The sequence below is a fragment of the Pseudorca crassidens genome, chromosome 3 (assembly GCF_039906515.1).
Source record: "Pseudorca crassidens isolate mPseCra1 chromosome 3, mPseCra1.hap1, whole genome shotgun sequence".
In the NCBI taxonomy this organism is placed as follows: Eukaryota; Metazoa; Chordata; class Mammalia; order Artiodactyla; family Delphinidae; genus Pseudorca; species Pseudorca crassidens.
The window spans coordinates 51,361,214-51,378,463 of record NC_090298.1 but is presented as its reverse complement, the minus strand read 5'-3'; the positions used below and the strand labels follow the sequence as shown (position 1 = coordinate 51,378,463).

At 40.5% G+C, this 17,250-nt stretch overlaps 1 protein-coding gene across 3 annotated transcripts in view; it reads right to left on the bottom strand.

Moving 5' to 3' along the window:
- The window catches only part of RGS7BP (regulator of G protein signaling 7 binding protein), a 166,488-nt gene that overhangs the window by 147,333 nt on the left and 1,905 nt on the right, over positions 1–17,250 (bottom strand). For all 3 annotated transcript variants that reach the window (XM_067730802.1, XM_067730801.1, XM_067730803.1), the window contains exon 2: positions 17,036–17,202. In XM_067730802.1, the coding sequence (XP_067586903.1) occupies positions 17,036–17,202 (167 nt within the window). The remainder of the gene's footprint in view (positions 1–17,035; positions 17,203–17,250) is intronic.

The following is a 17,250-nucleotide window of genomic DNA, read 5'->3' as shown; positions in this document are numbered from 1 at the left end:
TATGAAATCAGGTTAAGAGAGTATTTTCCCCCTTAGGATCTCATTTAGATAAAGTAAAATATGTATGTCCTATATTTAACTTTCATGTAGAACTCAGACTCTGTTATATGCCTGACAGGTTATTTGTCTTGATGTTGATCCTAATAAGATCAATGGGTCCTGTGTGATATGAAAGAGTAATGTGTAATATGATAATTTAAATAATTGTCTTAGCAAAAGAAAGGATCTTTCAAGCAATTTGACTTCAGGACACATGTACAAATATTGTAATTTCTTTCCTTAGGTTCAATTCCAAAAATGTTTAACATGTTCCTAAGGCTAATTAAATATGTTTAACCTTCATTAACAATCCAAGGCCAAAATATATATCTCTGTTTTTTTTCTATATTTGGTAGGGATTTTTTTTGCAGGGGGGGTTGTTTTTGTTTATTGAGGTGACAGGTATTGACAAGTTTTAATACTCCACAATGTGCTATTCGGAAAGTAACAAAGAAATTAAGAAGTGGATACAGTTACTAACATAAACAGAAAATGGTAAGACATCCTGGCATCTCTCTAATTGTTCACATCCACTGATCTGCAAATATTCTGAGCAAGCAAGTGCATGCTAATTAACAGAGGTAGACACTAATGGCTGAGGGCCTCTTTCAGTCGGCAGACATTTTCTGTTGGCCAACTTTTAAAAATCATATTTCACACACAAACATGAATTCATGGACTCTCTTAAGAAAAAAAAGCCACAAGTATGGCACATTTGGCCCATCTTTCTGCATGGGAATCAGTAATCAGTGGAGCTTGTATGGCAGCCTGCTTCAGACCCACAGGCATGGGTTGGTTCCCCAGACCACCAGCACCCCACCTGACCCGCTTCACTTTTTCACATCGCCTCTCTGGCCCCTGATGGATCTGGGTTTGGAGACCTTGAATTGCACATTGCCTCCAATCCTACAACTGCATTTTCCCTTTTCTTTTCCCTTTAGCTTCATTCCTTTTATCCCCTGGCAGTGCCAACTCCTTAATCAGCATAGTTCCCAAAGAACTAATTACTTCCTCCTTCCCTATTTTCTTTCTTCTTTTCCAGCTGAATCATTCCCCTTTCCTGCCTCTTCCCCCCTCACATCCCACAACATTTCTTTCTCAGAAGTTGGAGATTGTCTTTATAAAGGTGAACCATGAAGCAAGACTTTCCCCAAATGAACTGTGATGACATGTCTTTTGGAAAGATTACACCTAAATAGATATTTTAACTCGCTTCACATTTTCACATCAAATCTACCATGGTGCCTGTACGGTAACCTAATATGAAAATTTCGAGAAAAATTTCAAGCTACTCTGAGTCTGAACAGACTTGGTAGCTTAAAACATATTTCCTCCTCAGAAAACAAAAGATTGAAGGCATGAATATAAAAATAGTTGATAGGGCTTGTTTCCTGGAGGGAACATTTGCTGAGTGATTTTGCATTATGGTACATGCTGTGGCCTAAAATAATCTGAGCAGTTTCCTCATTATTCAATGATGGTACAGTATGCAAACAGAGGCAGCCATTTGAGCTCAAACTTCAGATAGTAAGAGAACATGGTGTACGGCAAAAAATGTTCATGGAAGTCACCCAGCTTGGAAGATACAGCTGTCTCCTTTAAACACTGTTGTACTCTCAGGTGGGGACCAACTGAGTCCTGATTCCTGACTGTGTGCTGACGGGCAGGAACCACGTCAAGTCTCCCCTCTCACCATGCACAGAGAGAAGTCTTCTCAAATGTCCACAGGTGATCTCCTCACAACCACTCTCAGAATTATGAATTCTGGGGCTTTCAGCCATCTGCTATGGTCAAGGCAACTGACCCAGTGTAATGATTAATTTTATGTGTCAACCTGACTGGACCACAGGATGCCCAGATATGTGTTTAAACACTGTTTCTGGGTGTGTTTGTGAGGGCATTTCTGGAAGAGATTAGCATTCAATTGGCATACCGAGTAAAGCAGGTGGTCCTCTCCAGTGTGGGTGGGCACCCTTCAATCCCTTGAGGGCTCAAATAGAACACAACGGTGCAAGAAGGTTGAATTCTTTCTCTCCCTCTGCCTGATTGCTGAGCTAGGACATCAGTCCCCTCCTGCTCTCAGACTGGGACTCACACCATTGGTTCCGCTGGTTCTCAGGTCCTTGGACTCTGAGTGAATTACATCACTGGCTTTCCTGGGTCTCCAGCTTGCAGATGGCAAATCGTGGGACTGCCCCGCCTCCATACGTAGCTGTGTGAGCCAATTCCTCATTTTATATTACAGCCCCCAGCCCCTGCTCACACACTCCTGATTGTGGCTGTTTCTCTGGAGAATCCGAATACGCCCAGTTTGGGAAAGATTTTCCACTCACCTCTCAGTAGTGTTTCTCTCTTCCACGGTGAGGACAGCTGTGCTCATCCAAACTATACGTCCCCAAATCACAACCACAGACAGATTCTGATCATTTACGTTTGCCTCATACAGCTCATTTGGCAGTGAAAACTCTGCTGTGGTCCTCAGAGAGAAGGTCTTTCTATATCTGCCACTATTTTTGAGCAGGACCCAGATGCGGATTATCACAAAACCAAAACAAATAGATTTTTATAAAAGTTAATCAAGTGCTAGTAAGAACGAGAACAAGACTCTTCAGGTGATGTATCCTTTGCGCACTTTCCCAATACTCATTTCTTACCGCATCTGCTGCTTCTTACAGCAGGACAGACAGGAGTGGATTTTTTTTTTTTCCAAATAATTCCCCTTTAAATAGAAATAATGACACAAACCCCCAAAATGTTTGAAGTGTATAATTCAAGAAGCATGAATTATACATGATTATACACCAGAGGTAATTTTAGGAATTAATTTCTATTTTCTACCTAAATTTTTCCTGCATCAGAAATATTTTGGTGAGGGTGAAGGGGAATGGTTTATTCTTTAATTCTAAGACAAATAGGAATTTTCCTAGTAATGGACTCATAGGAATATGATATTGAAGATAAAAAATCAAAAATTATCTGTATAGTGATAATGAATATCTGAGAGAGAAAAAGCCATCAGCTTTGCATAATTCCTCAGCTCAGGGAGTGGATGGCAAGGATGGAAATGAGAATTCCAAGCCAAATTTGAATGCTTCAAAATTAGACCCACTAAGGGAATAAAAGGGCCTAAAACTCAGAGCCTGAAGCTCTAACAAGCCATCATTCTGGCTGAAAACTAGAAATCCCACAAAGAGGGCAATTTAGATAATTACTATGTATTATGATTTTAAACTCCATTTTCGGGAAAGCAGGACCTCTTGTGGGTTTATTGACAAGATTTGGGTATTTAAAGAAGTGATGTTTTGAGACTGGTCTGGTAATCTCTTCCCATTCTTGTCACCGATGAGTCCTTCCCATCCTTTCACCCAGCCTCAATGTCACTTTCTTGAGTGTTCCCATCACCCAGTGGGAAGCTCTCTAGCCCTGGATACCACTCCTCACCCTCACCTCCATTTCTCTTTTCACCCCTCTACTCACTGATGCCTTGGAGAGGAGCTGGGTGGTCAGTGTCACTGTGGTAATGGAGTGTCCCCCTCTTCCTTAAATGTCTTCTGTGGGGAAGAAGCAGGTCGTTTCTTGAAACCCAGAATTCAGCCCACCTTGACCTGGGTCCAACATTTCTAGGACTTATGTAGGCAAACAAACAAGAAAGAAGGTGCTCAAGGATGGAGCAATTTGAGATAGACACAGTATTGAGAGCGGAAGTCTGAAAAATTCAGGGCCCAGAGAGAAGTGCTGAGGCCCCGAGAATGCAGAGCCGAGATCCATTCACATTCCACTGGCAGCTTCAGCAAGGCCATAATTTTGTTATTTTTTTCCTGCCTGCCTGTTTTCCTCTCCTTACTAGCTGAGGAAACCTTAAAAACCCTCAGATCAGCTGTGTGCCGGATGAAGAGGTCCTTGTGCTGAAGTGAGTCCAGGGAAGGAGAGAGACTCTGAGTGGAAATAATACTTTGTGACAGTGGAAGGGAAGGAAAGCAGGTCGGCCAATCCTGGGGCCTCTCCAAGAAAGGAAGGGGCCGTCTGGGGAAACAAAACAGCCCAGTGTAGTGTCAAGAATAAAGACTCTGGTCACAGAGAGACCAGTGTTCAAACCCCAGCCCCACCCAATATCTTGACCAAATACCTCAACTTTCTGAACTAAATGTACTAAAAAATGGAAATTTAAAAAATATTTAGCAGTAGGGGTGCTTTGGAAAGCTTCCAGGTGAGGCATGCTTCATCTAGAATCAAGAGCCAGCCCTGGTGTTTTATTGGCTCTGGATGGGGCCACTATCTTGGAACCACAAGGGACAAGTCACTAGGACCACAAGAATCACTAGGACCACTGTGCTGACATGCTCCAACTTGTGAAATAATCCCAGCTCCCACCTACCTACAGAGTGGCCTCTGATTAGGCCACTATGGGCTAGTTTCTGTTACTTGTAGGTAAATGCATTTCTTCGCCAACATATCTCACTTTAAAACATTATCTCACTGGGTTCTAAGTAAATATTATTTCAGATGAACTCATTTAATCATGAAGGAATGTATGCAAAGGGTATAGCACACAGCTGGTTCTCAGCACATCTAAACTATTTCTGCTTCCCCTTGGCTCAAGACAGACAAATAGCATCCCTTAAAGTATGCTCATGGCAGGAAGCCCAAGGCTACACAAATAAAAGCGAAAGTACTGCTCGTTGCTCTCAAAGCTCAGTCCAAGTGGCATCCTGTCCTTTATGAAGTTGTCTTTCCTGCCTACACCCACCCAGGCAGAGCTGATTGCCGCCTCCTTTATGCCTCTCCTATATCATCCACATATTTCTATTGTAGCAGTGATCGCACTGTTTTGCAATGATTTGTTTACATGTCTGTCTCACACAGATGCTGGGTGATGAGCTCCTCAAAGGGCAGGAGCTGTGTTGTATTTATCTTTATACTTCCAGAACCTAGTACAGTGGCTGGCCCATAGTAGGTGTTCAATGTTTGTTTTTTTTTTCTGTGCTGTACGCGGGCCTCTCACTGTTGTGGCCTCTCCCGTTGCGGAGCACAGGCTCCGGACGCGCAGGCCCAGCGGCCATGGCTCACGGGCCCAGCCGCTCCGTGGTACGTGGGATCTTCCCGGACCAGGGCACGAACCTGTGTCCCCTGCATCGGCAGGCGGACTCTCAACCACTGTGCCACCAGGGAAGCCCTTCAATGTTTAATGAAGGAATGGATGGACCAAAAAACCAAGAAGGAAATGGGCAGGAAGGAGAGGTAGATGCTAGGGCATGTCCTCCCACTATTTTCTCCCCCTCTAGCACCCCTTTGCTCACTTCTCACATCCAAGCTCCCTACCCTTCCTGTCTCCCCAATCTTGCTAAAGTTCCCCTAACCTAGGCCTCAGGAAGCATCACTTTGGCTTACAGATTGGGAAATTTTTGTCCTCACTAGACAGCTGGTATGGAGAGAGATATATGTAAATCAGATCATGAAGCTTGTAGCCAAGAAAGCCACAAGACACGGTCCTGGTCAACAAGATGTTCATGGAAGTTGTCGTGTGAGGCTTCTGAGAAAGCTCTTTTAAAAGGGACACAATTGTCTTATGTTTTTGCCTTCCATCCTTCCTACTTGCTGGGAGCATGGACAGAATTTCTGGAGGTGAAGCAGCAATCTTGGGACCTAGAGGAAAAGGCCTGATTATAGAAATCTCAGGCCTGATATCTTTAAACCATGAAGCAATGTGTGCTATCCCCTATCCCTGGGTTTATAATTATGTGAGAAAATAAACCTTTATGTATGGATGCCACTAAAATCTGGTCTATGTTACTTACAGCTGAAGACAATTCCAAACTGAAAATCTAGTCTCCTTTCTTTTCTTCAGACCTGCCAAGGTCACTTCATTTTAGGACTTCTGCTTCATTTTAGGACCTTCTGCCTGAAATGTTTTTCTCTTAGATGATCACATGACTGTCCCTTCTCAAAGTCAGATATCAAGTTAGAACGTCACCTTCTCAGATGTCACCACGTTGCATCCATCATTCTTTAATAATACTATCTAATTTTATTTTCTTCATTGCTTTTATCACTCTCTGAAATGCTCTATCCTTTGCATGTTTCTTTTTGTCTTTGTTCATTCAGGCTGCTATAACAAAATACCACAGACTGGGTGGCTTAAAAACAACAGAAATTTATTTCTCACAGTTTTGGAGGCGAGGAAGTCTGAGATCAAGGCACAAGCTTGGTCATGTTTTGTGAGAGCCTTCTCCCTGGTTCATAGCCAGTGTCCTCCTTCTGTGTCCACACATGGTGGAAGGGGTGAGGGATATTTCTGGAGCCTTTTTTTATTAGCGCACTAATCCCATTCATGAGGGCTCCACCCTCATGGCTTCAGTACCCCCCAAAGTCTCACCTACCAGTATCATCACATTGGGCATTAGGATTTCAACATCCACATTTTGTGGGAACACAAATCTTCAGACCATAGCACTTCTTGATTATCTTCACCATGAATGCAGGGCCCTTCTCTATTTCAGAACTGCTATGTCTCCAGCACCTAGAAAAGCATGTGGCATATGGTGGGTGCTCTATGAATAGGTTCCCAGAAAGGAAGATGACTTCCAGAGTTGGAAATGAATATATTTCCCTATCGAATATACTGTCATATGTGTTGAATAGGTTTATAATTTAGGAAATTATGGATTAAATACCATTTATGTACTGACTACTGGATATAACATTGTTTACATGAGATAATGAATTTCAAGTTCAATTTCTTTTAATAAACTCATAATCTTGATCACAGATCATTTTATCCCCATATCCAGAAAACCCTGCCTCCCTCCCTTTTATTCCTGTTATAGCTCATCAGATTTTAACTCCTTGATGGAATTTTTTTCCTTGATTTAAAAGAAAGTTTAAATTTATTTTTTAAAAGAAGAGTTCCACTCAATCTCTGGTAGGTTTTTAAAAATTGATTTCTTGAGTGCCATTACTTATCCTCCTTACAGGTCCTATCTTATTTCACATCCTGCTTTGTGAAAGTTATACTCAAGCCCTTTCAAAGGCACCTTGCCTGACTTCCTGTCCTCCCAAGTTGTTCCTGAACCTCTAATCTTTTCCATGGGTCCATTTAAAAACAGCAAAATTTTCTTAATCCCTTTGGGACCCTTCCATCTGTTCTGAATTTCAGTGGGAGGAGCATGGCAGGCAATGAGACTGCAAGTAAGACCTTGGCATTTAGGAGAGTAAATTATTTCTTTTAATAGCTAGAATGTGCTTTTTCATATAAAAACCATAGATGTAGACTCATAGACTAGGGCCATCCTATTACACACCTGTAAGGAATAAAAAGCAGACTAGTTCGAGTAAGTAAAGCGTTTACAAGTTAAGTGGTAAAAGTTAAGTCCGGGAATACAGGTTGGGGACAGAGATCGTTAGTTGTTTCCCAATATCTGCTCTCTCTCTTTTCCTTAGTAATAAAGTCCTCCTTTTTTTTTAAGGTGGCAGTGATAAAAGAATACATTTCCTAGTCTCCCCTGTAGTTAGATGTGACCATATGATGCAGTTCTGGAAGAAGTTTTGTTTGGGTCTGCTTAAAAAGAGCAGACCCAGCTGGGAAGTGTGGCTTTCCTCCTTCATCCTTTCTTCCAGTCTGGAACTGGGACTCATGGCTGCAGCTCCTATAATAATCTCACATCATAAAGTCAGATTGAGGATGGAAGGCATAAACAAAGAGTGGGTGACAGAAATGCTGACTTCCTGGAGCCAGCACACCGGTTCCGAATTGGCCATTCTAGGGCTTCTTTTCTGTGAGAGAATAAACACTGGTGTCTTTGAATTTTTTGTTCAGTGTAGGCAAATGTAATCCATTTTTATACAAATGCTCACTTGGGGAGTTTTAAAAAATATCCCAATGCCCAGGCTGCCTCCCAGATCATTTAAATCAGAAACTCTAGGGATAGAACTCAAACATCGACAATTTTTTTAAGTTTTCTGGGTGATTGCAGTGTGCAGCCCAGGTTGAGAATCACTGCTTCAGGCTGACAGACCTCATATTTGGCAAGTTCAAGAATCTCCTGGGGGATGGGGTGGTGCATGTTAAAAAAAATGGATTTTCAGGGCTCCTTCCCCAGAATTTTGGTTCTTTCGGTCCGAGGGCACCCCAGGTGATTCTGAGACAGGCAATGCAGGGAACACATGTGAAGAAACACTGCTTTAGGCAATGGGGCATCTTTGGAAGTTTTAAAGCAAAGAAGTGACAAGATCAGAGGAGAGTTTTAGGAGGATTAGTCTGGATCTAGTGAATAAATTGAAAAGAAGAGGTGAGAGACTGGTGGTAAGGAGAACAACTGGGAGGTACTACAATAGTTGATGGCCTGAGGGGACATGATTCTGAACTAAGTGGGTGGCCACAGAAATGGGGGAAAAAGGGGAAGATACAATAGACACTGAAAAAGATAAAATACTACAGGACTTACTAACTGACAGAATAAGACCGAGGGGGACTTTAAGATACTTATTTTTAGTGACTGAATAATACCCTAGGGGTTTGATGACTTCTGGGTTAGTATGTACTTCCCCCTTTTGCTCGAACTCAGTTAAATTGCTGTAGATTATTAGTTTACTGTTTATCTACACCTGCAAATGTAATTTTTGTTAACCTGATTGTATCTAGAGTTTTCCATTAGATTGGAAACATTATTTGCTAAATCAACGCTTCTATTTAAAGGTTTAGACACATTATCCTAGCAAGGGTCTATTTCACAAATTTTAGTATTTGTTTATAAATATATCTAAATATATGTAAATGCACAAGCAATATACATATGTGTAAATATGTGTATAGATAAGCAATTGAATGTTTTTCATGAGATTTTTACTTTTTAAAAAACATCATGTCTTCTAGAGCAGAGGAAATAAATGAACTGACTGGTGGTTTAGTTACTGCTCTGGAGCTTGCTGTATGTAGTTATCTTTTTGGATGAGACACATCTAAACTTGCAAGGGCTAAAAGTTTAAAGAATGGTTTTTTAAAAATGACCTCAATAGAAAATGGTTATTTAACTATTCACTAAAAAGCCACCAAGCAGATGTTAGGGTGATATTTTATCAAATAACCTCAAACATGATTACCTTCTGAGTAATTCTAAAATACACACTGCCCACTGATTCCTTATGATAAGGAACACCTATGCCTCAGAAAACAATCTTAAGTGTGCTCTTCAAGTCCTCTCATTTAAAAACCAACATTGGTTTTATAGTTACAAACCAGAAAGAAATAACAGTCAAATGTAATAGAAATATAAAATGTAAGCTAATGTATTTGCTCCTTTTTTACTAAAGTGTGTGTCTGTGTCAAGACACAGTTTCTTTTTTCCCTCTTATTGAACTACAGTTGATTTTTTCAACATTTTCTATTTTATTGTTTTTTAAAAGTATTTATGTATGTATTTATTTATTTATTGGCTGTGTTGGGTCTTCGTTGGTGTGCGCAGGCTTTCTCTAGCTGTGGCGAATGGGGGCTACTCTTCGTTCCGGTGCGCAGGCTTCTCATTGCGGTGGCTTCTCTTGTTGCGGAACACAGGGTCTAGGCGCGCAGGCTCAGTAGATGTGGTGCACGGGCTTAGATGCTCCGTGGCCTGTGGGATCTTCCTGGACCAGGGCTCAAACCCATGTCCCCTGCATTGGCAGGCAGATTCTTAACCACTGCACCACCAGGGAAGTATAGTTGATTTTTAAATTGAAGTATATAAGACAGTGTCTTTTAAGAATAGATTTAAAAATACCAAGTAAACTTAATGAACAAACAAGATGCACATTTCCTCACGAGCTTGGCACTTGGTGCAAACATGAATGAAACACAGCCTTGCTCTCTTGTACTTCACAGTATAAATAATAAAATGATGATGAGTTTCCTAGAGTTTGTTTTAGGTTTAATTTTCCCTCTAATTGGAACATCTATTAGAAAGCTCTAACAAGGTGAAAGTCATTAGATCTGTTCAAAACATAAAAAGGCTAAACTTCAACTGGCAGTGGGAGACCATGTATCTAGATTCCCTATGACGTTTAGTTTGGTTGATAAGAATAGCACATTTCTTTAATTTGGTGTGAGGCAGTCTTTTGTCACTTGCTCCTGAGTATGCTACGGCCCTGAAGCAACAGAATCAGCACCACTGAGGGACCACCACCTAATCGCGTCTAGCCATGCAGATCAGAGAAAGTGAACGTCCTACGTGTGGACTGTAGGTGCATCTATGCCTCCTCCTAACATTCTCTTTGGCAGTTCGATTTTGCTCCACCTTCAGACAGCAGTAACTAAACTGGTTATAGCAAAGTGCTCACCATATTGGGGATTCTTTGTGAACACATCCATTTCATACAGAAAGCATTCTATTCCATGGTCACAAACCCCACCCCTAATATGAGCTACAGTCTTGCAAATGATAAAACACTGGGTGCTGGGAAGTCTGTGTGCAAAAGTGTTGAGAAAGTATGTAGATAGTGTTGGGCAAAACACCATCCCCACTGGGCGAAACAAACAACCCAAAGTGTGTATTCTACTGCAGATGGGTGAAGGGAATTTGCTATGGGTGGAACTTTCTTCTCCCCACCCCTCAAATTCATATGTTGAAGCTCTGACACCCAGCATCTCAGAATGTGACCTTATTTGGAAATAGGTTGGTGCAGATGTGATTAGTTAAGTTAGCATGAGGTCATACTGGTACAGTAGAGTGGGCCCCTAATTCAGTAAGACTGGTGTCCTTATAAAAAGGGAAAATATGGACACACACTCACACAGAAGAACATGTGAAGATGGAGGCTGAGATACTTCAACAAGCCAAGAAACACCAAGATTGCTAGCAAACCACTAGAAGCTAGAGACAGGAGCAGACTCTTCCTCCCAGCCCTCAGGAGGAACCAACCCTGCCTTACCTTGGTCTTGGACTTCTAGCCTCGAGAACTGTGAGACGAGAACTTTCTGCTGTTTAAGCTACTCGGTTTGTGGTGCTCTGTTACTACAGCCCTAGAAAACTGACACAGAATTGTGCTCCCATCATTACCTCAGATGGATAGCATATTCTTTTGGTGCAGATATAACTCACCTTTCACTATTTGACCAGTGAGAGTTAAAATTTAAAAACCCAAACACCTGTAATAGGAAGGAAACATAAAGGACAGTGTAGGTGGCTTGGCATGCTTGCCAACCAGGCTTATTTTACTATACCTCAGGCCTCCTCCATCATGCGGATTAAAGAAAGCTGAGTGAGCTGCCTCCATGGTCAACAAATACTCCTTCCGTTCTCTACCACCCCACGTAATTGCTGCAGTCTCAGCCGAAGTGCTGAGAGGAAGCATCACTGACTAAGCTGCAGTTCTGTATTCTCTCTCTCCCATTTCAACATCCTAGCAAACACGACAGGGAATGGACAAAAAGGGGGGCTGGAAAATACAGAGCAGAAGAGTCAAATAAGAATCAAACAAAACTAAAATAGACCAAAAAACGAGAAGAAAAAACACAAGGAGAGATGCAAGGAGAAAGGAGAAAAACACAGGCGTGGCTGGCCAGGAAAGTAATTGCTGAAAGGAAAAACCTAAAATCTGTGGGTATGGATCCCTAGGATAATCATTCTGTTGTTCCCGGAAGCCATTAGGAGATTAAGATTCTCCTTGTGATCATAGTATGTTCACATCCTGACAAATTATTTCTGGACTTCAATCATCAAACTTCCTGCACGTGCTGATTTTTTCGTAGCTCAGTTCTGTAAACAAAATCTATGTGATTCTACACGAATTAACATAGAACACTAGAATGATGAAGCCGGACAACTCAGAAATCATTCAATTCAATTATTGAGGTGTACAGAGAATTTAATAGTCTTGTCCAATGGCATAAGCTTTGTCCACATAGCTTATACCAGAGCTAGGCCAAAAGATTTTGTAAATATTATGATTTATGAAGAATCTAAGGTTGATGTATACCAAGGAAGTATTTCTAAACTTAACTACTTTTGAACTTTCATATCTCCATATTGCTTTTAAGATATTATAGAAGAGGCCTTTTGGTAGCCATCTGGGAAGTTTCAACCTAGAAAATTCCTCAGAACATAATGTAAGAAACCAAAGTAAACAAAAATTTATTTCAGCTAAAATATTTATTTGAAAAATATTTGAGGGGCAGATTTTTTTTAATATAAATGTATCTTGACCACCTGAATTTTAAATTTCTTATTAGTAATTACAGTTACTCTAATCTGAACTTAATAATAGCACTTGCTGTGTGCTAGGCAGTCTTCTAAGTGCTTCCTGTATGTTACTTTACTCAATCCTCAGGATGCTGTATGGTTTGGTCCCATTATTTATTAGCCCTATTTTGCTGATTAAGAAATTGAGGCAGAGAGAGACAGCATCTTTGCCCAAGGTCACACTATTTATGAGTGGTAAGGCTGAGATTTGAACACTGGCAGTCTAGCGCCAAAGTCTAAATACTTAACCTCTGTGCCGCACTGCCATTTACCAGCCTATGAAGCAATTTGCAATATCAGTACACATGTATCCCTAGTAAGTGGTAAAAACAGGATTTTATCTGGGTCTAATCTGATTTAGAGTCAATGCTCTTTCCCACGACAGCTATATTGCCTCTCACATTAGCATACTCAAACCTCACTTTCACTCTAATCAGCAGTCACTAACAAAAGGTCATGGTGTGAATATCCAGTGCAACAAAGGTACCACATCAGCAAAGGAAAAGGACTCCTAATAACCAGCCCACCACCACAGCATAAACTCCTGGGGTTTGCTGGAGGTTATTGGTTCTTCTGGGCCCTCCTAGCTTATATGCTGTATTCTTTCTCTCTTCACTCTCAGGAGATGGTGTGGTTGATAGAACAGGCACTAGACCAGAGAGCATGAAACCTGGGTTCCAGTCTTAGAGCAGCCTGGGACTGGCAGAATACCCCTGTCAGGGTAGGCATCACCCACCTGGCTCCCTAAATCCTCTCAACTACCCCAGGAGTGAGCATGACAACTAGTTTACAGATAAGGGAGTTGAGACTTAGAGAGTAAGTAATTCCATCAAGGTCAGCACAGATGGTATTCAGCTCCGGTTTGCCTGACTGTAAAATCCTCATGTACACTCGACCAAGCTGTCACTTTAAATCCTCTAAATCTCAGATTCCTCAAACATAAAACAAGGATATTTTGCTAAATCAGTACTCTCTGTATCATGGAGCCCTAGGGATTCTTCAAAGATGTCTCAGAAGTCATTTTTGGAGGGAAGTTCAAGGAGACAGGGTCCAGACAACTGCCTACCCCTGCACACACACATACACAGAAACATTGAGCAGTGCCCCTCTTAGCTTTAATGCCTAGGAGAGGATCAGCATGGTGAAGGTATAATAACTGTGGTAAATCAAGCCATTCAGAGGAGACTTTGGATTCAGCTGCCTGGCTCTGCCCAGAAAACATCCAATGCCTTTGAAAGAAAAGGCTGTACCTGAACTTCTGCTGATCTAAACACAATTTGAGAAAGTGTTTCAGTTGTATCTGTGAAGATGGTCTTCTTACCCAGGGTCAGCTAGTGAGAAACACAGTCCAAGTTTTCTTCTCTTGTGTTCACCATTCCTTGAGGGTTTCAACTGGTCAGGGATGAAAGGGATGTAGCATTTGTGGCTTAATTCTTTTTTTTTTTTTTTAACTTTTAACCCAAACTGTATTTTATTATATTTAGACATCATCCATTGTAAGAAACACCACTGTTTTATGTACCATTAGGAATGAAAAGATGCTGCCACTCAATATGATGCATCATCCATTGTAAAATGAACTGTAAATTCAGAGACATTAAAATGTTAAAGACCTTAGGGATGATGAAATTGTGGGTCTCAATAGAGAGGTCTCACAATGCCATGGGCTACCTGTGTGGTTTAATCCAACTCTGTTTTTGCTCTTCCTCTCTGTTTATCTTGCCTCATTTTCCTTTTACCCTGTCCACTTTCAACACTGCCTTCTTCCTCTGGCCCCAGAGCCAGGTAGTAGAGAAGAAAGGAGTGGTCTGTGTTGGTAAGAAATGAGACAATTCATTTACTCCTTCAAGTCCTGCCTTTCCCCCCACCTGTATTCCTACAAAGAACAACGCATTGGTGCTTAGATGACCACTATCAGGCAGGCATCTTGATGAATGCACAGAGAGTCAAGATTTACTTTATCCCATCCTTGTAGCTCGTATCCCTTTTGCTAAAAGCTACATATGTAGAAAAGAATAAAGCCAATGAAAGTCAAGTGATGAGTTCATCATACCTTTTTGATGGTGATCATACCTTTCTAAAAACATTTATTGAGGTATCCTTTACATACCATAAAATTCACTCATTTTAAGTGTGCAATTCATTGATTTTCAGAAAACATACAGTTGTACAAGCGTCACCACAATTCAAATTTGAATCATTTCCATTACCCCAAAAAGATACCTCAAGCTCATTTGCACTCACACCCTGTTCCCACTCCAAGCCCTAGGCAACCACTAATCTTTCTGTTTCTTATAGATTTGCTTTCTCTGAGCATTTCATATATATGGAATCATATAATACTTGGTATTTTGTGACTGGCTTCTTTCATTTTGTGTACTCTTTTGGAGGTTCATCTATACATTAGCACATCTCAGTACTTTGTTTTTTTTACGTGACACCTTTTTGAATGGCAGCATTATATGGAGGAAATTTCACAGATTTCAGAAGCATGCAAATCTGGGGCCAAATCAAAGTTGTACCACTTCTTAGTTGTGTGTCTTTGGGCAATTTCCTTAACCTCTCTAAGACCCATTTGTAGAATAAGGATACTAATCCCTCCCTCAGAGGATTATTCTATCAACTAAATCGATTTTGCCAGCAAACAATGGGCAGTCAAGAAATCTAGTCTTTCTGTCTACATTCCCCAGGAATCACTGTTTTCTTACCCCTGCATTAAATTGTAAATTGAATCCTACCGCCTCCCTACCAGCCTTCACATGAAGCTTGAAATGAGAGCCCACATAACTAGCAATATCAGGAATGGAATTCCGCCAAGGGGAATCACATCCTTCATTAATGGAGCCCAGATGGTGAGGATCTAAAGGCATTTCCTTCAATATTGCTGTCATTTTTTAGAAAGAAGGTTAAACTGTATTTCATTGTTATTTTAAGGAGGAAAATGTTTCGAATTGTATTCTAGAACATTCTACAGAGTTGGCCTTACTTTTGCAAGCCTCTAAGAACAACGTATTTTCCCACTAATTCTTATAAAACTGCCCCCAATAACATCAACTCTCAGATAACATGTAAGTAAGTAGTAAAGGGCTATAACCCCCTGAATTCATAAAATTCACCTCAAATCCTCAAAACTCAACTTTTAGCCAATAGTTTCAGACTCTTTCTTTCCTAAACCTTTAGAAGAACCTGAATTTCATGTGTGTAGCAGAATAGACTAAATTGAACTCCTTGTTCATTTCTCCAGTCCATCTTTTCTCATTAGAACATATCAATTTGAGTTCCAAGTTAAAGGAACTCTGGATATAAGCACACCATGCACTCTTGGACACAGAGTTTACATAGATGCAGTTCCTTAGCCCTGAGCCCTCTTTTTCCTTCTGAATCATTGTTTCTCCACAGTTTTCAGTCCACCATGATTCCCTTTTGTGTTTCTGATTGTTTTTCTCTCTTCTTCTCTGAGATTTATCACAGCTGCATTTCTTCCCCAAATTCCTTAAACACTTAATTCCTTTCCACCTCCTAGATTCACTCCCAGATTTACTTCCTATTAAGTATAGTATAACAGTTAAAACAGAAAAGGATAATACTTTTCAATATTTCTACTAAATTAAATAGGTTTGCAACATATTTTATGTATCTCTCACTTCAAGGAGGTTAGCACAGTGAATCATTTTTCATCATGTAAAATGTCTGTTGTCAAATGTAGACTAGTTATTAAGAGAGGCGACATATGGCTTTCTATCCTTTATATACTAATAATTGTCACTATATATATTAATGGCATTAAAGATAACAAAGAGTGACTCTTTCGAAAAAGTAAATTAGATATAATTCCTACAAGTGATCAATCTGCAACATTATCAGGAGAGTCTGACTAACTAGAACTTCTACTGTGATGAAACCATACTCATGAAGACAAATAGATAAAAGCTATATCCAGACCGAATCAAACACTTAAATCAATGTATCTGCATAAGGAGTCCTGTGTTTCCTTGCTCTCTGTACTTATCTGAAAATAGGAACTGTTAACAAAATCCAGGACTAACTTTTCTCCCACTATTGAGAGATCGGGAAGGAGTGAGTGCGGTCTCAGGAGAGAAGCTTTCACTCACTGTCTTATCACCTAAAATAGGCATGAGAATCCATAAATGTGATAAAAAGAAATAAAAATAATTGGGGGGGGCACAAAAAGCTTAAATTTAGTTAGATTTGTGAATTTCCCCAATCTTTAAAAAGATTTCCTCATGTTAAAACTTCCCTTTCATACACTACAGTGAAGAGAGTAATTTATATCCAAGACTTTATTTTAGGGAATTTATTTTAAATGATATCATAGGAATTTATCTCATGGTGTAAATAGTTTAGTAAATCTGGGATTCAGCAAAGATTTTTCCCCTACTGCACAGGGCTTTTGTGCAGTAGATGTTTAGCAGCAGATGACAAATTAATCTTGAGGCATGATGATTTAACTTCAGTTTGGTGCCCAAACATTCTGCAAAAACATCTTAAGCCCCAAATTCCAACATGTGGCCAGCATATTGAAAGTTAATTTTAAAAAAAAATCACTTAATAACCCAAATATTCAATACATATATAAGAATCACACAACTTTTGGATAATAATTTGGTCTACAGTCTGTTCATAGCTCTCTAGAAAATCCTGATCTCGGAGTGATTGGTTAAAACCTCACATTTGCAGAGGACATCTCTCAGGCCTCAGTCACCATAAATATCTGCCCGCATGCACACATCATGTATATGAATTACCAAATAATGCCAAGAGTCTCCTACCCCGAGATGGCAGCAAGTTTTTGGTGTGCCTGGCGGGCCATTTCACAGCCTTTGGTTCTTGTCTTGTGCATTTCCCCCCTGAGTGAGGGGCAGCTGACAGAGACGTCCCCGATAGAAATGACCAATTCTCGGTACAGGGCCACTTGCGTGTTGAACTCTTGGACAAGCTGGAAAAGAGAGCGAGTTTCCTTCGTAAGACACTGATCAGGAAGTTT